Here is a 25,728-nt window from a genome sequence, read left to right as displayed (position 1 = left end):
CACTCATTCACGAGTATTTGGACCGAGCCCCCCCCCTCCGCAAACGCCACCCGCTGACTCACAAACCGCTTTTTCTACATGAGCAATATTGATATGTCACTTTTTCAGCATTTGTGAGGCAGAAATGAAGAAAAAAATCACTCCAAGATGAACAATATTTATTTCCTTTACAGACACAAATGGCCTTAAATAATATTTCACAAACAGAATTGTCTGGTAGGACACACAAACACACACAAACACACACAGTGCAAGGCAAGCAGCCTGTCCAGGAAGGCCAGGACCCCAACCAGGGTTTTCCACCTTCAATTCTCTAAAAAAGTTCATTCTTTTTTGGCACTGGCTGAATGGTGGAAGGAGTAAAACCAGAGGAAAGGCTCATCATGCATCTGTCGCTGTGTTCAGAAAGGTTTCAGAGATGCTTTCCAGCAGGGAGGGATGGAACCAGAGGTGAAGCTCAGACTGTCGACACAAACCACGTCGCCATAAATTAACATTAAACTGCTCCACATGAGAAATACTGACAAGCTCTCATGCAAACGAACTGAATCAGGCTGTAAAGAAGACGAGGAAACAACACGCAGTTTGTAAAAATACTGAAAATGGAGGGTTTTCTGTCTCTTCTGTTACAGTTCAAGCTATCAAACAAAGTGACAATAAATCATCTGCGTGTCCTAATGGTCACCCCCCCCCCCCCCCCCCCCCCCCCACTCTGCTGTAAAAGCTAATTATTAATCATGAGTCATGTTGTTTAATCAGAGGTTTAGATACACAGAGGTCATTATTGTGCCACTTTCACCTCTTACAGGGACAGTGAAGACGCTCAAGACGCTCTAACTTCAGGCTGTTAAATGATAAACCTCCGATACGATAAATCATCTTTATAACCGTTTACATTTAAGGACAAGCATCAAGGACCTTCATCTGCGTTGCATTGAGCAATAAATGACTATGCAAAGTTGTTTTCCGTCGATCAGATTGAATATTTAATATTTTGGGGACATTAATGAAGCGTGAACGTCAGCAGCTCCTGATGAGAGCATTGATCAGCAGAGACACAACATGTCTCTGAAAACATTTCCAGAAGAATTTAATGCAAAACCAGATTTATTTTCCTTCATCACATCTGAAAGATGATGAAATCACTTCAGTCAGGACTTTTGATTTTGTACCAGGTTCAAGTGTGAACTTAGATGAAAAATTAACACTTTTAACTTATGGAAAACATCAACTTGTTTATTCAAACTCATGCTGGATGTATCTTTTACAATAAACTTAATGAGAAATGATCATGAATTTAAAGATCATGAATTTAAAGACTGAAATCGTTTGCATTAATTCAGTTTCATGTCACCTAACTTCAGACGTCATGGTTGGTATGAAGTGGCACGGTGGAGTCACCAAATGTATATAATTGTCATGGTTTCATATCCCGGCAGGCCCTTGTTGTGTGGAGTTTGCATGTTCTTCCCTCGGTGTGAATGATGTGTGTGTGGTCGTGTGTGTCTGAATGGATGGATGTTAGCTGGAACACTTTATTCCCTCTTTCTTCTCATTCTGTCAGGTTTTCCTCTCCCTCATTCCTTTGCCAGTCTCTCAGTTGTCATGTAGATGAAGTCTGGGCGGTCAAATCTCAGAAATGCGTCTCACCACTGCTGCTGATCCTCGGTCTTTCGTAGGTTTTACTAGGTTTGAATTTTCACTAGTTAAGCATCAATGCTGGAATTACAAACTCTGACAAACCCCGACAAAAATCAAAATTCATGAAAATAGAATTTTCTGATTAAAGACGACGGCGACGTTACGAAGACACAGAAGACACTAAAGGGGATACGCTTTTTTTTAGGGGGGGCAGACAGACTCTCATATTGCTGCAGTCATGCTTTTCTCATGATCATCCCGGAACCCAGAGTTTCCCTCGCCAGACGACGAGCATCCCGACGTGGCGACCCGGCGCCGCTCACTTCCCCGCCTGCACGGCGGCCATGCACAGGCTGCCCTCCTCCTCGATGGTCTCCAGCTCGTCCGTGCGGATGGCCTGCGTGATCAGGTTGAGCTCCTCGCACATGGTCTCGTAGCGGTACGCCACGCGGATGTCCGGGACGTTGGTGCGCCGGATGTCGTTGCTCTCCTGCCCCTCCTTGATGTAGTGCGGCCCGAGCCAGTAGCTCTTCACCTGGGGGGGAGGAGAGAGAGAGAGGGGTCAAAGGGTGAAGGGCCTGCGAGGACGGCCGGGCGAAGACCGACCGACTCCGCCAGCGTGACGCAACCTTGTGGGAGAATCCGCTCATCAGCACGCTGTTCCTGGCGAGCTCGCACATGTCGCAGGAGCTCAGCTTCCACACCTGAGCGGCAATGCTGTACTCCTCCATTAACGGCTCCTGCGGCGGGAAAAAAAAGGCGGTAAAGACAAGGCGGAGGCTGTGAGCGTCACTGTCACAACAGAGGAAATGAAACCGTCCCACTGCGAGGTGGGGGTTTAACCCCTTGGAACCAAGAGTCTCCTCAAACATTATGTAAAGAATAAAGGGAACACTTGATGGATTTTGGTGTTTGGGAGTTAGAATTCCCTGTGTGTGCTTCATGAAGTGTTTTCTTTTAGACCAATAACAGTCCATCAGCTCTCAGAGAGCTGCTGCAGAGCGTTTTGGTTCTCAGAGAGCTGCTTCCTGGAGGCTTCTGGGTTTTCTTGCAGCGGACTGAGAGGCAGAGCTGTCGGACGTCAGGCTCCTCTCAGGTGGAACCAGTTGATCTCGTCTGGGAGGTTGACACAGTCTCTACTGGTAACGAAAAGCCTTTCTATTGACTGAAGCTTGTCAACTGGGTCAGGACTACACCTACAGGACACGCTCACTGCGTTTCCCACCAGTAGGTTTCATTACAGTTGACTGAAAGCATTTTTTTGTAGTGATTGTTGGATTTTGATAAAATATGGACATTCTCATCACGTATATAGAAAATCTTCAACGCTGTAACAGAATAAATCAGACTGAATGTTTTGGTTAGAGAGAGCGATCCGTGCTGGACTGACCTTGGTGAAGTGGAACTGCAGAGGGTCGTCTGTGGACAGGGAGACCATGAGGCCTCTGGACAGGTACTCTGGCAGCGGGTTGCGGTGGTAGCTGAGGAACAGGCTGTTATTGCTGAGGGGGGACATAGCGATGCCTATCTGGGCCAGATAGTACAGATACTGCAGCACAGGAGCCTGGAGACACACGAGGAATACAGTCATGCGTTTCTGACGCGTCAGGCATTCTCGCTGTTTCTTTGTTTTTAAAGCTGAATCAAAACTGAGCAGAAAAATCGAGATAAGATCTGATCATTTTAATCATTTCCTTCCTGTTCCACTTTCTACACAGTGTTGAAACCCTGAACTTGCAGTAAAATCAGGTTAGAATTCAGCTCATGCTGTGTTCGACGGTCGACGTGAGCTCCAACCTTCCTGAGCAGCAGCCCGTGGGATATGTTCTCTGACAGCATGAAACCAGACACCAGGTGATGGATGGGCCCGGCCTCGCCGCAGTGAGGACGGAGGACGAGCGTGTGAAAGCCCCGCTGCCTGGAAACGCACAAATCACAAGACGGCGTGTTCAGATGCGTCTGAGCCGAGCAGAGTAGGAGAAGTCAGGAAGAACTATCATTACTGCTCCCCGAGCGACTGCAAGTATCTTCAAGGACCGCACCCAGATTGATCCAGCACATTTCTTTTTCCCCAATTGCCACATTTGTTTGTGGAGCGCCGATAATTTATACCATTTTGAGGACTTTCCTAACTTCCTAAATTGTAAAGAATACATTCATTTATACTAACTTTGAAAAGTCAAAGGAGTTATTCTAACAGCCGAGAGGCAGCAAGAGTACAGAATCGGTTCTTTCCCAGTGCTTCAGCTCCCTGTAGAGCAGGGGTGTCCAACATAAGGCCCGGGGAGCAAAACCGGCCCGCAGGAAGCTCCAGAGTTTCATTCATGTGCAGATAAGTTATACAATCAGTCATGAGATTCATATATATGCTTTTCTTCATATAGTTTTGGAGTTTTTCATGAACTGCAGTGGATTCAAAATATCCAGTTTAACAGCAGCCATAGATGAAGTTAAGAACAACTTGCAGGTGTGTGAGGAGCTGAGGGGTGGAGCACGAACCTGCGCAGGTGATTGAGCACCGTCATGTTTGCATACATGTAGTAGAGGTAGTAGGAGTAGGGCGGGTTGTCCTCCTCCGTCCAGCTGCTGGGCAGCGGGCTGTCCAGGTTGAAGATGTGCTGCTCCGGCTTGGATTCGTCGTCCACGCTGTCGAAGCCCACCACCTGGGGGAGAGAGGGAGAAGCGATGAAGCCCTCCGGGGACAGGACCGAGCGCTGGCCGGACCGCGCCGCCGTCACGCCGTACGTGCTGGAGGAAGAGGTGCAGCTCCGGGTGGCTCCGCGGGGCCACGGTCACCTCGAACAGAGGCATGAAGATGTTCTCCAGCATCTCCTGGAAGTTGCTCAGCTGTTTTTTTGTGTGGTAAACATCACTGAAAAGACAGAAAACACACAGTCAGGTGTGGAGCAGTTGAGTGTGTGTGATATTCCTGAACAGGTGTCCACAAAAGGCTCGCCTTAGTTACACGGTGACTGTAATTAAATGCACAAACATCAGTACAAAACAATTCCTTTACTTTATTTTAATTTTAAAAGCATTGTGGGAAAAATGTAATCAAAAGATTTAACTCTTGTATTGTCTTGATTCAAAAAAAAAGGCATAATATCACATACATGAGGTAAATGTGACCATAACTGACAAAAAATTTTTAGAAATGTTTTTCTACACAAATTTCTCACTTTGAATTGTGGTGAAATTGAATCAGAACTTTAGTGATTAACTTAAAACATAGTAAGAGATCATTTAAATATGGTGAATGTGACTATAATTGTTTAAAAAAGTGTAAAATTAGTATTTTGTGCATTGACCTGAAGTTGAATAATAAGATGTACATTATGTATGAAGCTACGCTTCACACTTTCTCAACACTCAAGACAACATTCAAGTTCACGAGCGCTTCAGAAACGTTAAGGCGACACACCGAGGACATTAGTGCAGGACAAAAGAGTTTAGAGCAATAAACTAAAAGAGCTATTACACAGATTGATGTTTGACTCATGAGCTGCTGGAACCTGACTGGACGATCAAACATTTTGTGTGAATCAGCAGTTGTACAGGTGAACCTAATAAAGTGGAAGATCTTACGCAATGATTATTCTAATCCAACGGGCGAGTTTTTTTTTTTTTTTTTTTTTTTTATTGTACTTATATAACGTTACTGACCTGGACACACGGTTTACTGACATATTAAATCTCTAATAAACTGTTACTTTTTAAACTCCTCTGAAAAAAAAAACACAGCATGAACTTATTTTGGGTTTTATCATGTAATGCGATGCGTTTTTGGAAATTTGAGCATTTGAGGATGACTGTGGTGGATTCCAGGTGTAGTGCGAAGGTGAAGTGGTGTAAAAGTGAAGCACGCGCGCTCCGCGGTGTGTCTCTGACTCACAAGAGTCGCGGCACCTGGACGAGCCAGCGCACGTTGTCGGAGTACACCTGGTGCTTGACGGCCCACTTGGCCAGCTTGTCCCACTCGTTCCTGGAGCGGCCGTAGATGGACAGCCGCAGCTCCACGTTCTGATATTTGCTCTCCTCCAGGTCGGACATCACCTCCTGAGGAGGAGCACCACACACACAGAGTCACCAGGGGGCGCCAGCGCCTCACACTCTCAGTCTGCAGCAGAGCTGAAGTCCAACCAGCACCTTCACAATGTGGCCGAAGTATTTCCCCTCCACGTAGTTGTCCGTCTTGATGAAGATCTCCCGCAGGATGGACTCGCCGATGGGATTGTATTTGGCATTGAACTTGTCAAATCGATGGAAAGTGTTGCGATCCTGCAAAGACGGATCATTCAGCTACAGTTTCTCATTTCCACACCGTGGTTCACGCTGGAAGCAGGAAGGCTGTGGTCGAATCTCTGAACTCACTGCGTGCATGTCCAGCGTGTCGACGCTCAGGTCGAAGGCCGTCAGGTTCATGCTCTCGAACACCTCCATGAGCGTCTGGCCCTTCCCTCGCTCCACGTGCACGATCTCCTTGGGATATTTCTTCATGGCTCTTTTGATGAAGCGGAGGAGGTGCTTCTGGTTCATGCAGGATGAGGCGTGGATGTGTGTGTCCACCTGGAAACAAAACAAGCTGCATGATGGGAGTCCGGTTTGGGGAACACATCGGTCATCAACGCTCAGGTGGAGAAGAAAAAGCCGCCAAGTTCACCTTACGGATATTATAAAAGTCTCTGTGCGGGACTTTCTTCTGCGCCGCCAGCTCCTTCATCTCGTTCAGCAGGATGTGCATCTGGAACTTGGAGCTGAGGTACTGCAGCCGCCGGTAGCAGAACGACTTCCTGTGGCAGAGGCGAGCGCAAAGTCAGCGTTCTGAGGAGCGCCGCCGCTCCGCGCGAAGGTTCTGAACGTACACGGGTCCGTTGATGATGAGCGCCATCATGACGTTCATGTCGGCGATGTACTCCTGCAGGTCCGGGTACGGCAGGTCCAGCTCCGTGCTCCTGCGGGAGAAACAAGCGTGAGGAACAAAAAACACAGAGAGGCGTCCCGCCGCAGAGCGCCGTCTCACTTTTCCATCGTGCTCCTCGACGTGTACACGTGCATGACGCCGTCCACCATCTTGCAGCCGTAGCCCGTGTCGGCGGGCATGGCGGCGGGATCCTGGTTCTCGTAGGGGTGCGTTTCGGAGGCGGGCGGGTGCACCGTGGCGTCTGAGAGGGGACAGAGCGGCGCGGCGTGTCAGCTGTGACGGAGGCGGCAGAGGGCCGGCTCCTACCACCTACGTGCCGCCGCAGGCTGTCGGAGGGGGCGGGACAGACTGTGCATCGGCACATCGTAACGGTCCATATTGTGAGCAGTGAGGGCTGAATGCCTCCAGCACGACCCCGAGGCCAGACGTTCACGCAGAACAGGATTTTCAGTGAATACACATGAAGATAATCTGAATTTGAAAGCGTGTGTTTAAGACTTTCGAGCCAGTGACCTGCCGTGCCGGTGGTCTCCGGGATCTCCTCCTCGTAGACCTCCAGGTCCAGCGGCCTCTCGCTCAGCTCCTGCAGGTACCTGGCGGTGGTCCGGCAGAAGCCCTGCAGCGACAGGCCCATGTACTTCTGTCTGATGAACAGAGCTTTCACCACACACTTGGCAGCATCCAGCAGATCGGTGAATGGGACCTGGCGGGAGGGAGAAAAGACGAGAGGGGAGAGGAGAGAGGGGGCGTCACCTCGCCGTGAGAAACGCTCGGCCGGCTGCACTTCTCATGCTGATCACTCGGACTCACCCCGCATTTCTCCTCTCCTGAAATGGTGACGCGCTGGTACTCCTTCTCCGGAAGCAGCTCTCTCTCCTGCAGGTCAGGCGCTTGGCTCTGCTCCTTCATGTATCTAAAGACAAACGGCATCTCATGTGACGGCTGTCTGCGACGGAGAGCGCCGCCGTGGCCGGATCGCAGCGGACTCACTCCAGATCGGTGGCGCTGTCGGTTTTCATGAACTCCTGTTTGGCCCGCAGCAGGATGTCGGGCTCGAACCTGAGGGCAGAGGGGCAGGGCTCAGTGTCGGAGGGCCTCGCGTGGCGCCGACCGCCGTCCCTCCCACTTACTTGACGTCCTGGCTGATCTGTCGCTCCAGGCGCTGGCGCCTCTCCTCCAGCTGCTCGATGGGGCTGTCCTCCGGGAACTCATAGGGGGCGCTGCGCATCTCGCTGTCCGCCAGGCTGCGAGAGAACAGCTCCTTCGCACCGAAACAGGAAATCAACATGTAAACACCATCCCACAGTTCATCCTCCTCATACTGCTTTGGTTTGAACACTTTAGTTCATGCACATGTTACTGGACTGACCTCGGCGATTTCCTTGTATTTCCCGTCCATGGAGGTCCGCAGGTCGATGGACTGCTTCAAGGCCACTGGGATCCCGGGCAGGGAATGCTGGGAGGTGAGGAGGTGGCGAGCGCCGCGGACCTCGACTGTGGGAGAGCGGAGGAAGACATGAGGAGCCACACGTGACTTCGCTTCATGGGTGAAATTAACTTGACAGGCTGACAAAAGGAAGGGGAAGAAAGACAAGAAAGAACAGAAAACGCCTAAAAATAAACAAAAAACATCATTTCACATCATCTAGCTCCACCTCTTAACTAAAAATCATAATGAATAATAACAATTATAGAATATTAAATACTAATTTTGTTATATAATATAATCCAAAGTGATAACCGATTGTATATTGATTACAATAGATTTACTCATTTACATATGTACATATATACAGTTCTTGTATTATATACCATGTCCACACAGCTGGAGTGTATATAAACTGTCGTATCACACACATACACACACACAGACACACACGCAAACCCAGTAATCATTTGTGAAGAGGAAGAAGCAGAGCTTATTTAAATCTCTTCTTACATCCTGACTTAATATTCAATATGCTCCTGAATCCTCTCAACCCCGTTTGTTTCACTGCCAACAATATTCACTCCGACCAAACCTGAACACACTTACGTGATGTTAATAACACTAAATCTTGATGAGCAGAGATTTATCATGAACAAATTCATTACTGGATATCTATTTGTACACTGAGCATTAGAAGGCATTTACTGTATAAATTATACATGATTTCTTTGTGCCGATGGTCTTTGCTGAAAAAAAAAATCCTAAAAAATTCAATGAAAACATTGATTCTTTTGACACATTTCTTAAGAGTAGCACACAGAACACAAAGCTGAGCTATCAGTCACATTGTGGTTGTAAAAATATAAATGATATCACAAGTATAGGACAATTTTGGGACATTTCGCTGCATTTTGCACCAGAAGGTTTCATTAATATTGGATTTATTTTAACATTGGGGTCATTTTCTGTAGTAATTGTTTGGTTTTGTGTCAGTAAAAGACACTTTCCTCACAAACACTCCTGTTGGTCCAAAGATAAACAACAATTTAAAAACTATTCAGAGCAATTTTCTTAAATTAAACACTCATACAAACAAAAATCACATATCTCTAATTAAATGAAGGCATTTTTCTTCTGAGACGGTTCAGGTGTCATCACAGAGGTAAAACCATCAATCTGATTTCATTACGATGATGATTAAAGCTACATTATCTGCAGTCAAGACAAACACATTTCACAATCCAGTTAAAAAGGACGCCAACGGTCACACATCAAGACTTAAATCAGAATATTATATTAGTATTTATAGGCGGCGGCGCGCACAGGAAGGTCGAGGAGAGGGCGGCGGCCGATCGTCAAAACACACAAAAACACACAAAAACACACAAACCAGTGGCTGCTATAAATAAAGAAACACACACACCACAACTCACGAGGCATTTATCACCTTCTGCTCAGCACGGTCCAATCAACACATCCCACACACACACACACAGGACCAGTTTGGTCAAACCACACGGCTGCGATGTGAGAAGACACACACACACGGTACATCGCTGTCTGACACACACTGAGGGCAACACAAACAGCCTCTGTGCACCGTGCACGCTCGCCGTTTTCACTTTAATAACCAAAAACCGAGGAAATACCTGGTGATAAACAACTCAGAGAGAGAGAGATTTTCTGTTGGTAAAATTAATTTTTCAAGGCAAAAAATGCTTTTTTCCCCTGACTTCACCTTCAATATTCTGAAAAATGACAGTTCTTTTATAAAATTTTAACATCCTGTTTTGGTCTCAATGAGTTGTGGCTTCATCCTCCTGCAAAGCTCAAGTAACGACAAGTAACGACCATTGTAAACAATGTAAAAAGTAGTACTAGAAAAATGCAACATTCTAAAATAATAATTCAGCTAGTGGAGTAGTAATACATAATTAGGGCTGTATACATTGGAAATAAACTTTGGTTTTTGCAGGTTTTGTGCAGTTCAGAAATGCATACAGGATGGGAAAGTCCACACATTAATTGACTGAGGATGGATGCTATGCAACACTTTCTCAATTATGCTTGTAAAAAACACACAAAAAAAACCCAAACCTTTTTTTCTATTTCATTACAATTCTGATGAGTTATTTCATTATTGGCATTTTTCTTCTGTCCAGGCAAGGAGCCTTTTTTCAAGGTAATTTTTAGACACATTTCAAAAGTGTGTTGAAAAAAGCAACAGAAGAAAACAGAACACTTTTCAACAAATCTATTTGAATTATCTTCCAAACTGCTCCAAAATTTTTATTCTTAGTTGTTACAGTTGCCCCTATACTGAGTAATCTAAATCTACGTATTTATGTTTTGGCTACTTGTCAATTCTTTGGAACACGATGATAAAAAAATAACTTTTACTGCAAAACATCAGCTGAATTTCTGAGCAACAAGCCTGATTTCAAAAGATTAATCAAAATATAAATGGAATTATTCTGTTTATCTGCAGAATTTTGATTTAAAAAAGCCTGAATGTAAAAACAAGACCAGATGATTAAAAAGTAATTTGATTTTTAGGGAACGTTCCTCAACCCAATCTAAAAGCACGGAGTCGCTCCTCCGCTGGCCGTCTGTGTGGCGAAGCGGCGAGCGGAGATGTTGTTACCTCCACTGTCGGTTTGGCTCACGTCACACTGTCATGATCGCAGTGGACACCGGGGTGGAGGGCAGGAGGAGGACCAGCGGCAAAGACATCCAGCGCCGGGGCGCGGTAACGCCGCGCTGCGCCGCGCCGAGCCAACCAGACCCGCAGCTAATCCCCTAATGGCGGCTATATTTGGATCAGTAACATCTACGGTTGCATAACAACTCAACCCCCCACAGCAGGAAGGCAACCACTCAGAAATTAATGTCGGCCATCTTTCACTTGGTCATGGAGCGACATAATCCGCTCACGTGAGGCTTCGACTGGCCGGATGGAGGCAGAAGGAAGTTGGCATGAGCAGGAACGGCTCCTCGAGTCTTTCTAGACTCAACTGGAGGTCAGAAAATACTCCTACTGCCGCCGAGCCGCCAAACAAGGGCAGAGAGTGTCGGTTTCCACTGTATGCATATTTCAAAAGCAACGTCCCGACCTGTGCGGTGGAGTAAAAACAGCAGAGACGAGAGGAAAGCCATCCGAGGGGTGAGAGGTCAGAGGTCAAGGGAGAGCCGCAGCAACTTCGTCTACAGATTTTTTTTCTTTTTTTAGTCATGTCAAGAAGTTTCCAGCAAGAAAAACTACATAAAAGGTCCTGCTCTTTTAAATCTCAAGCCGACTCTTCAGTTTTAAGGAACAAGACAACAGGTTTCATCCACCAATCAGACGTCAGTCCACAAGAAAAACCAGCAGCCCCGACGGAAACTGAATCAATCTGAAACAACCAGCACAAACAACAAAGGTTTTTATGAATCGATATGTGCATTCCCCTCTAAAACATATGAAGATTTCTGCTTTTGAAAGTTTTGCAAAACATCATGAAAACAGCCAAAGTACCCAGATTTTATGAAGGATGTTTTCAGCTGTTAAAATCCTTAAAATCAGTCAGTAAGGCAAATTGAAGCACTTTGTAAAACACAGAAAACTGCAGATATCTGAACACACGCTGGGAGAGCAGGAAGACCGCGGATCTGAAGGAAGCTTCCTCCTCCTCTGCATCCAGCAGCTGACGCCACTCAGAAAGTCTGATTCAGCCTCTGCAGCTGCATCAAGTGCACGAACCACAGAGCCGAGCGGACTTTCTACAAGAGTTCTATCAGCCTAAAGCCTCAACAGCAAATGCATTTAAAAAGAAACCCCAAACTGCTGATTCAGAGCTGATAGCTGCAGAAGCACCATCTATTGATCTTCACTGCTTGTTTGTGCACAGTTGCTCCTTTCTGCAGCGCTCTGGAAAGACACGAGGACGCCGCTTTGTGTGTTGACACACAATCGGCGAGCAGAGTGAAGACGGCAGGGGGACAGGAGGAGGAGAGCGGCAGAGACTGTGAAAGGAGAAGGGGGAGGGTCAGAGGGGAGAGGGCGGCTGGAGTTTCAGAGAGGGATGGAGGTAGTGGAGCGTACCTGTCTCCTCAGAGCCGGCGAGAACCGGCAGTGAGCCGGGCCGAGGGAGAGGAGGGAGAGGGAGAGAGGGAGAGAGAGAGAGAGGAAGAGAAGGAGCATGCCAAACAGCAAACAGCCCAGGATGGCGTCAGCTGTCCCCCAAAGACAGGTTAACAGATGACAACAAGGAGAGAAACACTTCAAAACAGCAAAAAACACACACTCTCACACACACTGAGGGAGTCACCTCCGCCCTGTCATACATACAGAGCGCGGGTCCAGCAGGTCCATGAACTGCCCTCACATCCCCCCTCCGCTCCGCCTGCCTCCTGGTTCAGGCCAGCTGTCGCTGCGCTCGCCGCCTCTGGAGCTGATCCTCCTCATTTAAATGCCCCTGACATCTAAGTGGGACGTACCACCGCGGCAGGAGGAGGAGGGGGGGCAGCGGCGGACGTCACCAGCGCTGGCGGACGGCGCCGCTGTGAGATCTCCCGGCCGGCCCCCCTCCTCCTCCTCCTCCTCGCCTCGTCCAGTCGTGCGCGCCGTGTTTTGCTGAGGGGACCATGTGTCGGGGATGTTTGTGTCGTCGTGTGAATAAGACGCTGCTGTCTCAGCAGCGAGGTCTGGGATGTCAGGCTCCGCTGTCTGAGAACAAATGAGACCTTGCCTGTGTCTCTCACATGAATGAAATTAAAGGGCCAGCGCCTCGTCTCCATCCCGTTCCCAGGATGTAAACACAGGCCCGCCTGTACGCTGCATGAAGCGACACATTAAGACCTCCGCTCTCTGCCGAGCCGTGTGTGAAATCTGCCGTTGTGCCTCGTGTTTGCACTCGTAGTACTATTTGCCATTCATGTGCCACGAATGGAAATTTGCTCGAGATAAGCCAACAGGACACTTTTATTGTCACAGACGGGCTGAGAAATATTCTCGGTTAATGATTTACACCAAGATTTTACTGAGCTGCAACTTCACTCTGTAAAGCTGTGACGTGGTGAACGCCCGTCCAGGTGGAACCTGATGCCGCACATGGATGGACTTTGTTGACATTTGTCCAACTGGTACCAATGAGATAAAGAAAGACGTGAATAGATGATATGAGAGGTCCTCTTTGACCAGACAATCGGAAAACTAGTAGTTACTAAACGTAACTCCACTTCTACGAGTGTATGCGTGCCCACCTACGGGCTTCGCTATTGGTACTCCTCTTGGCGCCAGCCAATCCACTGAGTAGGGATGGGTACTGAATTTCGGTAATTTTTTGGTACCGACCGAATTCCCGCTGAAGTACCGAGTATCGATTCACGGGAAATCCGTCGGTACCACATTTCGATACCTGAACGCACCTTTTTTTTTTTTTTTTTTTTTTTTTTTTTTTTGACCCTGAACGCACCTTGACATTATGCATCGGCAAGAGCGGAGGACACGGTGACGCGGTTACGTGGGTCCAAAATCTTCGGAGTATTTTGACTCGCAGACCGGGATCAAATACATAATGTACCGGGAGAGCGGACACGCACACGGGCCGTGAGAGCGGGCGGGGGGGCGGCCGCTTGTGGCTGCCGCTTGTGGCTGCCGGCCGGAATAGACCCCACTGGCCTGGAACACACCGGCCGTTCGGGAAACCTCCCGATGGCCACCCCGCCCCTGTTCGGAGTTGTTCGCGGGAGGAACAAGCCGCTTCTGCGGCTTCTGCGATGGTCGCTCCCGCTGCATGTCACTTCCTAAACAATGCTCTGCGCATGCGCGACTCGAAACAAGAGCGCGCATAGAGGCGGCGACTCGACATGATATGTCATCACGCAAAAGCGGTCCCACGTGGCTTTTGATTGGCATTATGACTGCCCAATTACAATTCTGATCCTCCAGTATACCTTTGAGTGTTTACTGTAGAGGTGCCTGGTGCTGCTAATGTGAAACATTTTATACAGTTATTTATTCTGAAAGTTGTCTGTTACTGTATGGGCAGCAGGTGCAAATGTGAAACATTTCATACAGCTATTTATTTTGAGTCTATTTTTATTATGTTATTTATTATTGTTATTTATTTAAATTTTTTACTTTATCCCCACACACATTTTTCTCAAGTTCTATATTGGAGTTATTTCAGTTGATGTTATTGAAGCATAAATGTTGAAAATTCTGAAGTTTTGACTATTTTTTTTAAATATTCAAAATAACTTTAATTACCAAATGCATATCCCCCCCCCCAAAAAAAAGTATCGAAAACAGGTACCGAAAAATACCGGTATCGATTCGCAGGTACCGAGTATCGGTATCGTATCGATTCAGATGTGAAAGGTACCCATCCCTACCACTGAGACAAAACTGAAACCTGCGCACCAATCCTAGCCGTGTGTTGGCACAGCACCACGCCCCTCCCGGAGGGTATATTACCAAGTGCTCGACGGCGAGAGCTCCCTTCTTCTGAATCAGCAAAGAAGGAAGCAGACAGCTGGGCCAGCAGGTAGGCGGGCACGCATACACTCGTAGAACTGGAGATACGTTTAGTAACTACTAATTCATCGTGATATGCTTAGCCCACCTACGGGCTTCGCTATTGGTACTCACCGAGGCCGATGTTGAGGACCCCGGGCACGTGTCGCGCTCTGAGAGAGGCGAGGTGCCGGTCCGCCCGCAGCAGGATCTCCGCCACTTTGCGATCAAGAGGGGGAGACCGAGTCCCCCCCTGCCTGTTCAGGTACGTGACCACCGTGGTGTTGTCCATCCTGACGAGCACATGGCTGTCCTTCAGCCTGGCTTGGAAATAGAGCAGGACCCGCTGGACCGCCATCATTTCCAGCACATTGATGAGAATGGGAGTGGAATCCCAGGCACAGACCCCCGTGTGGTGGTCCAGGGTGCCACCCCACCCTGCGAGAGATGCATCCGTGAACACCTCGATGTGATGCGATACGCAGCCCAGGGGGACTCCCAGCATGAGGAGAACAGGATCTGCCCAGAAGAGGAGATCCTGACATGCCTGGGGCGGGATCAAGACCAGTCTGCGTACGTCCCGCTTCCCCAAGCAGCGGAGGCGTGAGAACCACCGCTACAGCCTGCGCATGTGCAAAGGCCCAACCATACCACCGGGTGGGCCACGGCCATCAAAACCAGGACGGTCCTGACCAGAGGTGTGGTCATCACAGACCTTAGGGCCGAGAGGAGGGAGATTCGCCTGTCCCCTGACAGGTGGGCTGTCACAGAGAGCGTGTCCAGCTCCAAACCCAGATAAACCATGTGCTAAGCTGGGGTGAGCGCGCTCTTGCCTCGGTTCACCATCAACCCCAGGAGCTTGACGTGGTGCAGGACCTGGGTCGTGTGCAGTACAGCCTCCTGATAAGAGGACGCCAGTATGAGCCAGTCGTCGATGCAGGTGAGGATCCTCAGACCATGACGACGGAGGGGCTCCAGCGCTGCCTCAACACATTTGGTAAAGGTGCGAGGAGCGAGAGAGTAGCCGAAGGGGAGCCGGTTGTATTGAAAACACCTGGTCCCCACGGCGAACCGGAGGAAGGGCCTATGCCTCCTCAGGATGGGGATGTGAAAGTAGGCGTCCGTGAGGTCGACCGACGTCATCCAGTCCCCAGGGCAGATGCTCTCCAGGAGGTGTTTGACCGTCAGCATACAGAACCTTCCTGGTGGTTATGTGAGCATTCAGGACCTGCAGGTCCAGAATGTGTCTCATACCTCCGCTCTTCTTGGGAACCAAGAAGTAGGGGGAATAAAGCCCTGAGTGCGCCTCCTCCGCTCCTAGCTCCGTTACCGCACCCCGGCGGAGGAGCGAGGACAGCTCTGCCTCAAGAGCGGCTACCCCCACAGGGCATGCGAGGCGCGTACGAAGGATGCCGTTGAAGAGAGGCGGACGACAGGCGAACTGCAGGGCATAACCGCTTTTCATTGTCCTGGACAACCAAGCTGAAAGCGGTCCCAGCATAGCGCGCCACCTCTGGAAGCGCAGCATCAGTGGCTGCACCACGGCCTCGGGAGACGGGGGGCCCCCAGCAAAAGAGCTGTGAAGGGGGCGTCCCATGAAAGAGCGCAGGCGGCTGCTTCGGGACCACGAACCAGCATTTTGTTGGGAGCATACCCAGCGGCGTGAGCGCGGAGCCTCGCGAGCCGCTGTCCTTGGTGCTGAAGCCAGAGCCGGGGTGCTCTACGGCGGGAACCCGGGCTGGCATAGCTCCGCCGCTCTGACGCTTCGCTGTGCTGACACAGGCGGAAAACTCCGCTTGGAGCGTTTGCGACATACCGGAAGGGCCTCCGCCGCGCTCCGCTTATGTGTAACGCGCGGCGGGAAAGCCAGCGGCCCAAGCTCGCTGATGCTCCCCATCTCCACGGCCGCGGCGCGGGGAGATAGTGGGGGGAGAGCCGATGACGGCGCTGCGCGTCGAGACGGCTCCGTGTGCGCTCTGCTCACCGTTCTCCGCCGCTTTATCACATAGCGGGAGACGGGGGGGAAAAGACCCTGCCGAGTTTGACATGCTTCAGTCATGCAAACACGGGGAGAGGGAAGGATTGTTGCTCTTTTAGAGATGTAACGGGCCTGGCGGCCTTTATTGAAATGTTTGGCAACAGATGCAGGACGAGCGGACAGGGCACTCTGCGGCTCGGGAACGTGGGACCGTCTCGGCTGGTCGGCGCCCCGGGGAGGTCGACGGGTAGATGATCTGGTCTGGCCGGATGCCTGGATGTCTGGACCGAAGAGAGAAGAGGCGGACAGGGGGAGTCCCAGGACTCCCCGCTGGTCCTGCTCAGACAGTGATGAAAGACCAAGCCACAGGTGCCTCATGGCAAGCTGTGCATTGGCCATGACGCGGCCCCCGTTGATGGCGGAGGTGCGGCACATCCGCATCAGGACCTCGGCCGCGTTCTGGATCTCCTCGATGTCTCTGGGCGATAACTGGGACTTCTCGTGGCAGATCTTGTCGATGGAGCCCAGTAGAAACGTCATGTTGTTCGCTAGGGCAAACGATTGATTGCTGCTAGCATAACCTCTATGCAGAAAGCCTGCCATGCGCCTGTCCCTCTATGACGGCAGCATGGGCTTCCCGCCGGGCCAGGACTTCGGGAGGAGGCAGGCACTCCGGTGCCCGGCGGCCAGCCGTCCACGCAGCAGTATTCGCGTTAGCCTTTCACCACCCCCTTGGCGGTGAGCGGCGTACCCCAATCCTGCTGCAAGTTCGCTTGGAAAGATGGCACGGTGGGACAAAGCACTGCAGTCCGGGACCGAGTCCGTGACTGGGTTGCTAGCCTGAGTGCAAAGTCGCGCTGAACCGGCTCCGGAGGCTGCGGCGGTAGCGTGAGGCCGGTGCGCTCAGCTGCGGACGTGAAGAGCCCCTTGAGATGCTCCATCGGCTCATGGCGAGCGCTCTGGCGGCTGGCCCTTGAGAAAGTGGAGAGGGAGTCCTGCTGGGTTGATCTCCCCGACACCGAGATACTGCTGCTGCTGACGCTTCTGGTCTCGGCCCAGTCGTATGGAGCGGGAGCAGGAACGTCTTCGGCGGCGTCGTCATTCCCGGAAACCGGGGAAGCGGCTGCTCGCCGCTGTGACTCCTCTAGCGTCAGGGCGAGGCAGGCAGGACAGCAGCGCTTGTGGTGATCGTTCTCCTGAAGAACGGTGCCGCAGGAGCGGCAGGTGAAAGGCCCGACGCCCGATGGTGATCCGTTGTGGGCCGGCTTGTCCATCTTGCGCAAAACGCGCTGCTGCTGCTGCTCTGCGGTGCACAACTGCTAATTAGCCGCAAACGCAGCGCTACTTTCTTTTCTTTTTCCCTGTCCGTTGTCCAGGCGGGGCACCCGGACTGAAAAGGTCTGGCGGAAACCCTGCCTGCCATCAATTTAATAGTACTGAGGCCCTCTGCTGGATAGATACAGTACTACACCGGTCAAATGAAAGTCGTCACCCCAATGTAACTCAGCAATAAAAAACAACACAATGACGGACTAGGAACTAAAACTAAAGTTCCACTGGGCGGTACACCCTATCGGTCAATGATAAAGAATCCTTTAAAAAATTCGTGATGATCCGGATCATCACTAAAATTTAATCAATTCTACATTAGCCCAAGACCCACCTTTACACAAAGTTTCATTGCAATCCGTTCATTACTTTTTCCGTGATCTTGCTAACAAACCAACCAACCAACTAACCAACAAACCGACATGATTACATAACCTCCTGGTGGAGGTAATAAACCTTCTTTTGCAGGTTTAGTGCAGTTTGCTCATGATAAATATATGTAGTGGGTAAGATAGTCATTCATTCATTGAAGAAACAAACTATAGAGCGCTGAATTATGGTTGTAAAAACATCTTTTCCAGTTTCATGACATTCACGCCCGCTAAAATTATTACGTTATTGCTGCATTCCTCATGAATCCTGACTCTATGATGAGGTTTCACCAACTTGTTCAATTCTTTGGGACATGATTAATGCAAAAATAACAGTGATGGGAACCTTTTGCAGGGTGTCCTAACGACAAATATTGACTTCAATATGGTGCTGCTGAATAGCCTCAAACAATGAGATTAATGGAACAAATGTGTTTTTTAATCTTAAATGTTGTTTTTCTCTCTCTAAACCTAAAAACCACTGCACTATTTTTCCTTGAGTGACGATAAATGTTCATATTAGAAAAGCAAAAGACGCCAACAGAGCTCCTCCGTGTCCCTCAGTATGAACCACGTCCATCTCCATCAGAATATTTACACTGAATATCTTATCTTCAATTGCTCAATACTGTCAAGACTTGGTTTTAACTTCAGAAACAACTTCCTCGTCATCGTTCACTCAGACTCTTGTGTAAGAATTACACAACAGATTTTTTTTAACACTTTAAAAAAAATTGCACTGAAACTGGCAGCAAATCTAGAAAAAGACCAAATGAGAACTGTGTTCTTATATCTCCCTTTGTTTTCTTCATTCCTGCTGAATAATTCATGAACATTAAAGATTTTACGACAAAACATTTCACTAAATCACAAGATTTTCCACCATCAGGCAGAATTTACATAAAACAGAAACAACTTTACATCTACACGACAAAACACACAAAAAGTAAAGTGATATGGAAAAACACACCGACTGTCACACGTCATATACATACAAGACACGTTTTTCCATCCAGCTCTGAAACCACTTGTCAAACTCATTGTTGATCCAATTCCAAAAAATATGGGTTTAAAGAAATATTAAATTAAAATTAAAAAAAATATAGGTTTAAAAAAATATACTAATTTTATCAGGGGTGTCAAACTTAAGGTCTGTGGGCCAAAACCGGTCCGCAATCTTGCCCAGCAAATCACCAAGTCAAGTGTAAAAATTTAAAGCAAACTAGCATGAGCCTCAATGCCATGCTGCCAGGGAGAGTTCGCAAAAACACCCATAATGCAACAGCTGTATAAGTTTTCTGGACATTTTACTGTATTTTTCAACAGAAGTTTTCACTAAGTTTGATTTTTTTTGTTGAAATTGTGGCCTTTTTCCCAAATATTTGTCTGTTTTCGTGAAAATATAAACATTTCCATCACATATACTCTTCACCAAGGAAACAAAGAAAAACTTTAAAGTTTGAATTCAAAGCTTATTATGGCTCCATTTTATCGCCTCGGACCTCTGGGCTGTATGTGACCCCTGAACTAAAATGAGTTTGAGTCTCAGACTCAAACCAAACATATATTAAAATGTATTCCCACAATTTTCTGAGGTGGTTCGAGATGAAATATCTTCTCTGTCTGATCGTCGGGTCAAAGACGACCTTTGATATTAATTATTTACGTCTTTCTTGATCCGACTGAGTGTCAGAGACTTTGATGTCGGCGTCTCTGGAGGAGGAAGGGTGCTTCCATACATGCGCCTCCATCCAGTTCAAGGTCGTGGAGCTCTGGAACTGAGTGAGATCGTCAGAGTCACCAGGGAGAACATGCAAACTCAGGTAGAAGAGCGAACCACTGAACCACTGCGTGGCCCTACGATTCATCCTGCAGGCTTGGAAAACAGCCTGATGGAAAGTAGACGGAGCTTGAAAACACGCCGTCTGACCTTGCAGATGAACTGCAGAGAAAAACAGCAAGTCGTCGCTCGCCGGGGTTCTTCTGACGCTCTCAGATTTCGCTCTAAGTGGATCTGAAGAGGCTGTAATCAAATTTCCTCCAGCCTCAAGAGGAGCACATCATCGATTGATGAAGCGAGGCTTCATCCACTCAGAGCGGCTCCACCTAACGGCGGTCGCATCGCAGCACCGCAGATCAGCCTCAGACCGCAGGGAAGTACGGCAGCCCGACAGGTCCACAGGGTTTCTGATGTTTGGACACGACTGACTTTACCTTTAATAAACTGTTCATGTGTTTATTTTCTCCTTGAGCGTCTGCTTCTTTCCACAGTCAAAAACACAGATTTGCTCTGAATATAAATGTCCATATGTGTGAGTATGACGTCTGTCTTTCAGAGGTTGTGATGGATGGATAAGAACAACCAACCCGGGGTCCATCCTGCTGTCAGCCAGTTCCATCTCATCTCAGCCATTCCAGATACAACCGTTATTTCACCATTCAGTGGTTTTATCATGTCGATGAGTGGAAATGACTTTAAAAACACATCCTGATTCTGGATTAATCAATCATTAATCATGCTCAAATATTTTCTTTTGCAGATAAAAGAGGAAGTGCAGTACAACTGTGACTATTAAAGCTTGTGTCCGGAGTTTTGAAAGAGAGAGTTTTTTTTAATCCAAAGTCTCAGGTTCCCCCTCCCTCTGCTTTCATGAGCGACCAAGCCACGCCCCCTTAATTGTGCACGCTATTATCCGTCGGGAGAAAACGAGAGCCTCCGAGTCCAACAGCATCCTCCATGTTTAGCTGTTCACGGTGGATGTTCAGCAGACCATGGATATATCCGAGGTAAGCGCGGCGGCTGCTGCGTTGCTAACTCACCTCTGCCTGGGCGAGTGCGCGTGCTCTGTGGCTGCGACGCTGCGTGCACACTTTGATTGACAGCACGAGAATGCGGAAGCTCAAAATCTATTGGCTGACGCTGACCGGCGCTTTTTCGGATAACATGGGGGTCTATGAGACGAAGGCGGGGCTCATGAATAAATTTTTATATTGCTTTATGCTAATATTATATTGTAGTATCGAACCAGACTGACACACTAAAGCTCTGTTGAAAAATGATACATACGTTGGAAATGAACGGAAACTCCGGACACGAGCTTTAACTATAAGTATTTTCACAAATAGTTGATTAGTTTGGTTTTCAGATCATCAGGAAAACGGTCAGACTGCCAAGCAGTTTTTTTTCTGAATCTCCAAATATTCATTTAAATGTCTACTTGCACTGGTTCACAGTGTGGAAGCTATAAAACAGATTCCTCCAGTCGTCCATCATCTTAAGCAGGTAGAATCTACATTTCAGTCCCTGTACATCAGAGGGGATGTGAACCGTACCTTCTCTTCTCTTGGTCAACGCGAAGTAAACAGCAGCGGTCAAGTCGTGTCTGCACACCTCATCCACACCACTGAAGATGACAGGAGGCTACACCCTCAGCTACAGGAGGATACACCCACAGGGCACAAGTCCACCGGACCTGCCACGGGCCGGATGTTGGTGGAAGCGGGAGGCAGAGCCACAGACTGGAAGTTATCAGCTGAAGCTCAATCAATCATTAAGTGAAAACCACACACACACACACACACTCATTCAGTCACACTGATTATCTTAACGTGTGACGGCCGGCGGCGTGCTGCTCCTGCTGGTTACTGTATCTGTTCATAGCTGTGACATGTGTGGGCGTTCGCTGACGACAGGTGAAGGCGGAACGGGCGAGACGTGGGCGAAGTGCAGCATGTGCAAAGGTTCATCACCAACCGGTGAGGGTGTGTGGCTGTGTGCATCCATTCAGTTTTTATCTATCTGTATTCTTCTCTGGAACAAATTAATAATAATAATAATAATCACGGATGCCACGATATGATATGGCCGATAGCCGATATCTGTATGTAAGCAAGTTTCTAAGATGATTTTGTACACTGGAAACACTGAACAGGAAAAAGTTCATTTCCAAATCTTCAAATTAAAAAAAAAAAAAAAAAAAAAAATGCAATTACATAACACAGTTAGTTTTAGTGTAACTTTAAAAGTTATGGTGAGCTCCTTAATGAAAGTTCAGTTTAACTTGAAAAGTTTAACGTAATTCACAAACCGATGTTTTTTATGAATTAAATCAATTTAAACTCAAATCTGTGAACTGATTGAATATGATGACATTCTCACAAATCAAACGTATCGATAACAGACACTGAGGTCAGTTTCACTCTTCCAGTCCCAGCCTCTCTGTGTGAGCGCTGCATGTTCTCCCTGTGTGAACGTTTGTTTTCCGACAGCAGTTTGGTTCCTGATCTGGCGTTAAAGTGAGAGTGTGACTGTCTCGGGTGTGTTCGGTACTTTGTTCACTGACGGCTGCGTGTGGCACATCCCAGCAGCTGATCAATCATGAGTAATCGACCAGCAACCACCTTCCGCCCACAGGAACGCGCTGCCATTTGTGTTAAGCGGCTCTCCAAGAGGAAAACAGCACAGAGAACACAATAGGATAACTGCCGAGTGGGCGTCGCTCTAATCTCAGAAACACCTTCCTCACAGCTCGAGGAGTGATTCATCCGCTCACTCCACGAACCCTGCAGTAACGTGCCGGGTGTGGACGATGCGGCGCCGCGGCCCCGTCACACAGTAACGGCTCGCCGGGGCCAACGGCGTCTGCTGGACGTGCAGAGGGAGAACATGTGGGCAGAGGGTCGTCAACTTCTCCTGAATCAAACTCATCTGCTGCTGATCAGAGTCGGCCGCAGCCTTCTGCGACTGTTCTGGTCTGATGAACGAACTGCAGGTCGATCCTCAGAGGCAAACCCATTCCCACACAGCGTCCAACTGAACGATCATTAGAGTGAAGTGAGAGTGTTAGATAATCTTTAATTTATGATCCTGTTATGAGCCGCTGCAGCAGAATCTGGAATAACTCAGCAGATTTGTTGAGGCTTTAAAGACCTGATATTAGCAGCGTTCAAACGGCCCAGATAATACAGTTATCACGCTCTGATCTGCAGCCAGCTTGTCGTGCATTCATTTCTATTTACGCAGAGCGTACTGTACAATCTGCTCCAAACGAGAAAAGCGCCCTTTTGGGAATGAAGACATACAAAAGATGAGTCACCAAAATGTCAGCCCTGCTTTACTCAGATGGATTTCTGGATGCTTTAAAAACCAGATATTGTGAATTATGTCTTATCTGCATCAGCCCGGCCAAGCAAAATGAAATCCTGCAGGCTTCAGAGCAGAGCCTGTGCACAGCCTGCGCTGCCTCTAAAAGCAGCACCGCCTTTCATCGATTACTCCTCACAACAGGGGAGCACTTTGTGTGAGGGCTCTGCCGGCTTTAAACTCTAAATGAGGGTAATTACACATATCATCCTGACTGGTGGGCAAGAAAAAAGAGATCCGAGTGTTGGTGTTGGACGTCAGGGTTACAATCAGGCTCTGGCTGCAGCGCGTCCCGTCGAGCCCTCATGACCTACGAGTGGGAGAGTCTTCTTCTTCTTCTATTTTAAAGACACAGCATGTTTTTTAGGAAAGGCAGGAGTTATGTAATAATGATCTTTTTTGAAAAATACCACTCATTTGATGAATCTAGGATATGTTTTAACAAAGTGAATTAAAAAAAATCTCCATCATTCGGCTTATAAGCCGAGATGTTAATTTATGGCAGTGGAAGAGTGGACCTGCAGTGGGGCTTTAATCATCTGCATATGATTCATTTGTTAATGAAAAACAATCCTTCAAAGACCGAGTGTGGTGCTAAATGAGATCGATGGCAGATCAGAGAGAAAGGGTTAACCTTAAAACATATTAAACCACTAAAAACATGACAAGAAAGGTATTATTAGCTGCAGTTTAAGAACATCATCGCCTGCATGAAACTGCTGCAAACTGAATGAGCAGCTCCAGGGGGAGATGACACTGAACGCGCAGGAAACAAAAAAAGAAGCTGTTTTTTTTCATCTTTGGGTCATTCTGCGCTCTTTGTGGTTTGGATAAAAGACTGACCAGCATGTGCACAGATCAGAGAGGAGGCTAATCCTCTCATTCAGCAGGGGGATCAGGTCCTGAGGTACCAACAAACCACCAAGCGGGGAGAACAACAACGTCATCACATTTATCCCACAACACACCCCTGGTCTCCAGGAAATGACTTTTCTTGGTCAAACATCACTTAAAAGACATCAGACATCATCAGACGGATGTGAAAACGGAAGCGGTCTCACACAGCAGCGGCTGCTCAGATCACAAATTAACTTTCCACTGATGCGCTCTGTCGAAGCAAGCCAGGAAAAAAAAACAGCCCGAAACCATCGCACTGACGCGAAACTGAAGCGCATGAAAGATGAAATCCAGCAGAGGAAGAACATCATCCCTCCACCTCCACAATCAACAGGTTCACAAACTACTTGTGTAGAAAAGTAATTCTGATTTTCTACCAACAGTGCTCCAGAATATTCCTTTGTTTTAAAAAACATATATAAAGACAGCCTGTCCATAGCTTCCTCTCCGCGGACTCGGCTCATGTGTGAAATTCCCTCTTCTGTCACACACTGCTCGCTCTCTAACCCCACTCCCGCTCCATCCGCTCACCTGCGCTGGCCGTGTACTGCAGGCTTCCCCGCTTCCTGAAGGGGGACAGGGGCTTGCCCTTGGCCCCGGCGGCGGTGCCAGAGGGCAGATTGGAGGACATGTTCCCCGGGCGGCGTAGATCGGCTCCGGTCGGACGGGAAGAGGAGACGTGAGTGAGTCAGAGCTGCAGAGGACCGAGCGTCGGGGAGCTGCACAGCCGGAGAGGAAGAGGAAGGAAGAGGAGGAGTGAAACGGGAAGACAGGACGGAGATGTCGCACAGATGCTTGGCAGCTTGAGGGAGTCTGATGGCAGCCGGCGTGTGTGTGTGTGTCTGTGTGTGTGTGTGTGATACGTGCCCGTGTGCAGGGATTTCCAGCCTGGTTGGTCCAGCGTGGGGCTGCAGAGCATCCCTCTGCAGAGAAACAGGCCCCGCCCACCACAGCGAGCCTGGGCTGCAGCGATGGAGAGGCACGGCTTCCCCCTCCACTGTACACACACACACACACACACACACACACACACACACACACACACACAGCAGAGGAGCTCAGGGCTGCTGTTGCCATGACAACCACAAATCTGTGTGTGGGCAAAGCCGCAGACAAAAAAAGTTGTTCTTACAATGAAACTGAAATAGTATAAGTAAATCCAACCAAATGAAATCAAGAGTTGTGTTAAAAATTAAAAAATGTGTACTGCAGGAAACAGATCAAATTGATATTCAGACTTTATCCCAAATGATGGTGAAGCAATATCAGAACAGATGGAACAAGGCACTGGATAATAGTAATCTGATACTGCATTGCACATTTGTGCAAAAATACCTGTGAGGGTGGATTTGTAAAAACATCAACGCTGAGGGCTGCAGAAATCATGGATCTGGAAACACTACAAAAAAAAAATTCAACAATAACCAGAAGAAAGGGTTTTAAAACAAAAACCACAGAGAACAGAAGATGCATTGTTAAAAATGGCACTGATTCTGCAAGTTTCTGTGTGGCGTTTGCACTTT

At 48.3% G+C, this 25,728-nt stretch overlaps 1 protein-coding gene across 3 annotated transcripts; it reads right to left on the bottom strand.

Moving 5' to 3' along the window:
• Positions 1–716: 716 nt before the first annotated feature.
• On the bottom strand, positions 717–24,918 carry ampd2b (adenosine monophosphate deaminase 2b). 3 transcript variants are annotated; one of them, XM_030118208.1, is made up of 18 exons: positions 24,737–24,918; positions 7,932–8,056; positions 7,693–7,823; positions 7,553–7,621; positions 7,373–7,475; positions 7,076–7,265; positions 6,662–6,803; positions 6,504–6,593; positions 6,302–6,431; positions 6,013–6,207; positions 5,788–5,919; positions 5,534–5,697; positions 4,387–4,513; positions 4,141–4,304; positions 3,439–3,559; positions 3,032–3,205; positions 2,271–2,381; positions 717–2,176 (listed from the first exon to the last, which is right to left on the bottom strand). In XM_030118208.1, the coding sequence occupies exons 1-18, from the start codon at positions 24,834–24,836 to the stop codon at positions 1,961–1,963; spliced, it is 2,484 nt and encodes an 827-aa protein (XP_029974068.1). In that variant the 5' UTR covers positions 24,837–24,918; the 3' UTR covers positions 717–1,960. The 3 variants fall into 3 exon arrangements, with proteins under 3 accessions (XP_029974068.1, XP_029974069.1, XP_029974070.1); XM_030118209.1 differs by lacking the exon at positions 24,737–24,918 and adding an exon at positions 12,319–12,497; XM_030118210.1 differs by lacking the exon at positions 24,737–24,918 and adding an exon at positions 12,073–12,096.
• Between the last annotated feature and the right edge of the window lie 810 nt (positions 24,919–25,728).

This window comes from Salarias fasciatus, chromosome 20, assembly GCF_902148845.1.
Source record: "Salarias fasciatus chromosome 20, fSalaFa1.1, whole genome shotgun sequence".
Lineage (NCBI taxonomy): Eukaryota > Metazoa > Chordata > Actinopteri > Blenniiformes > Blenniidae > Salarias > Salarias fasciatus.
This window is presented reverse-complemented; position numbering and strand designations above follow the sequence as displayed.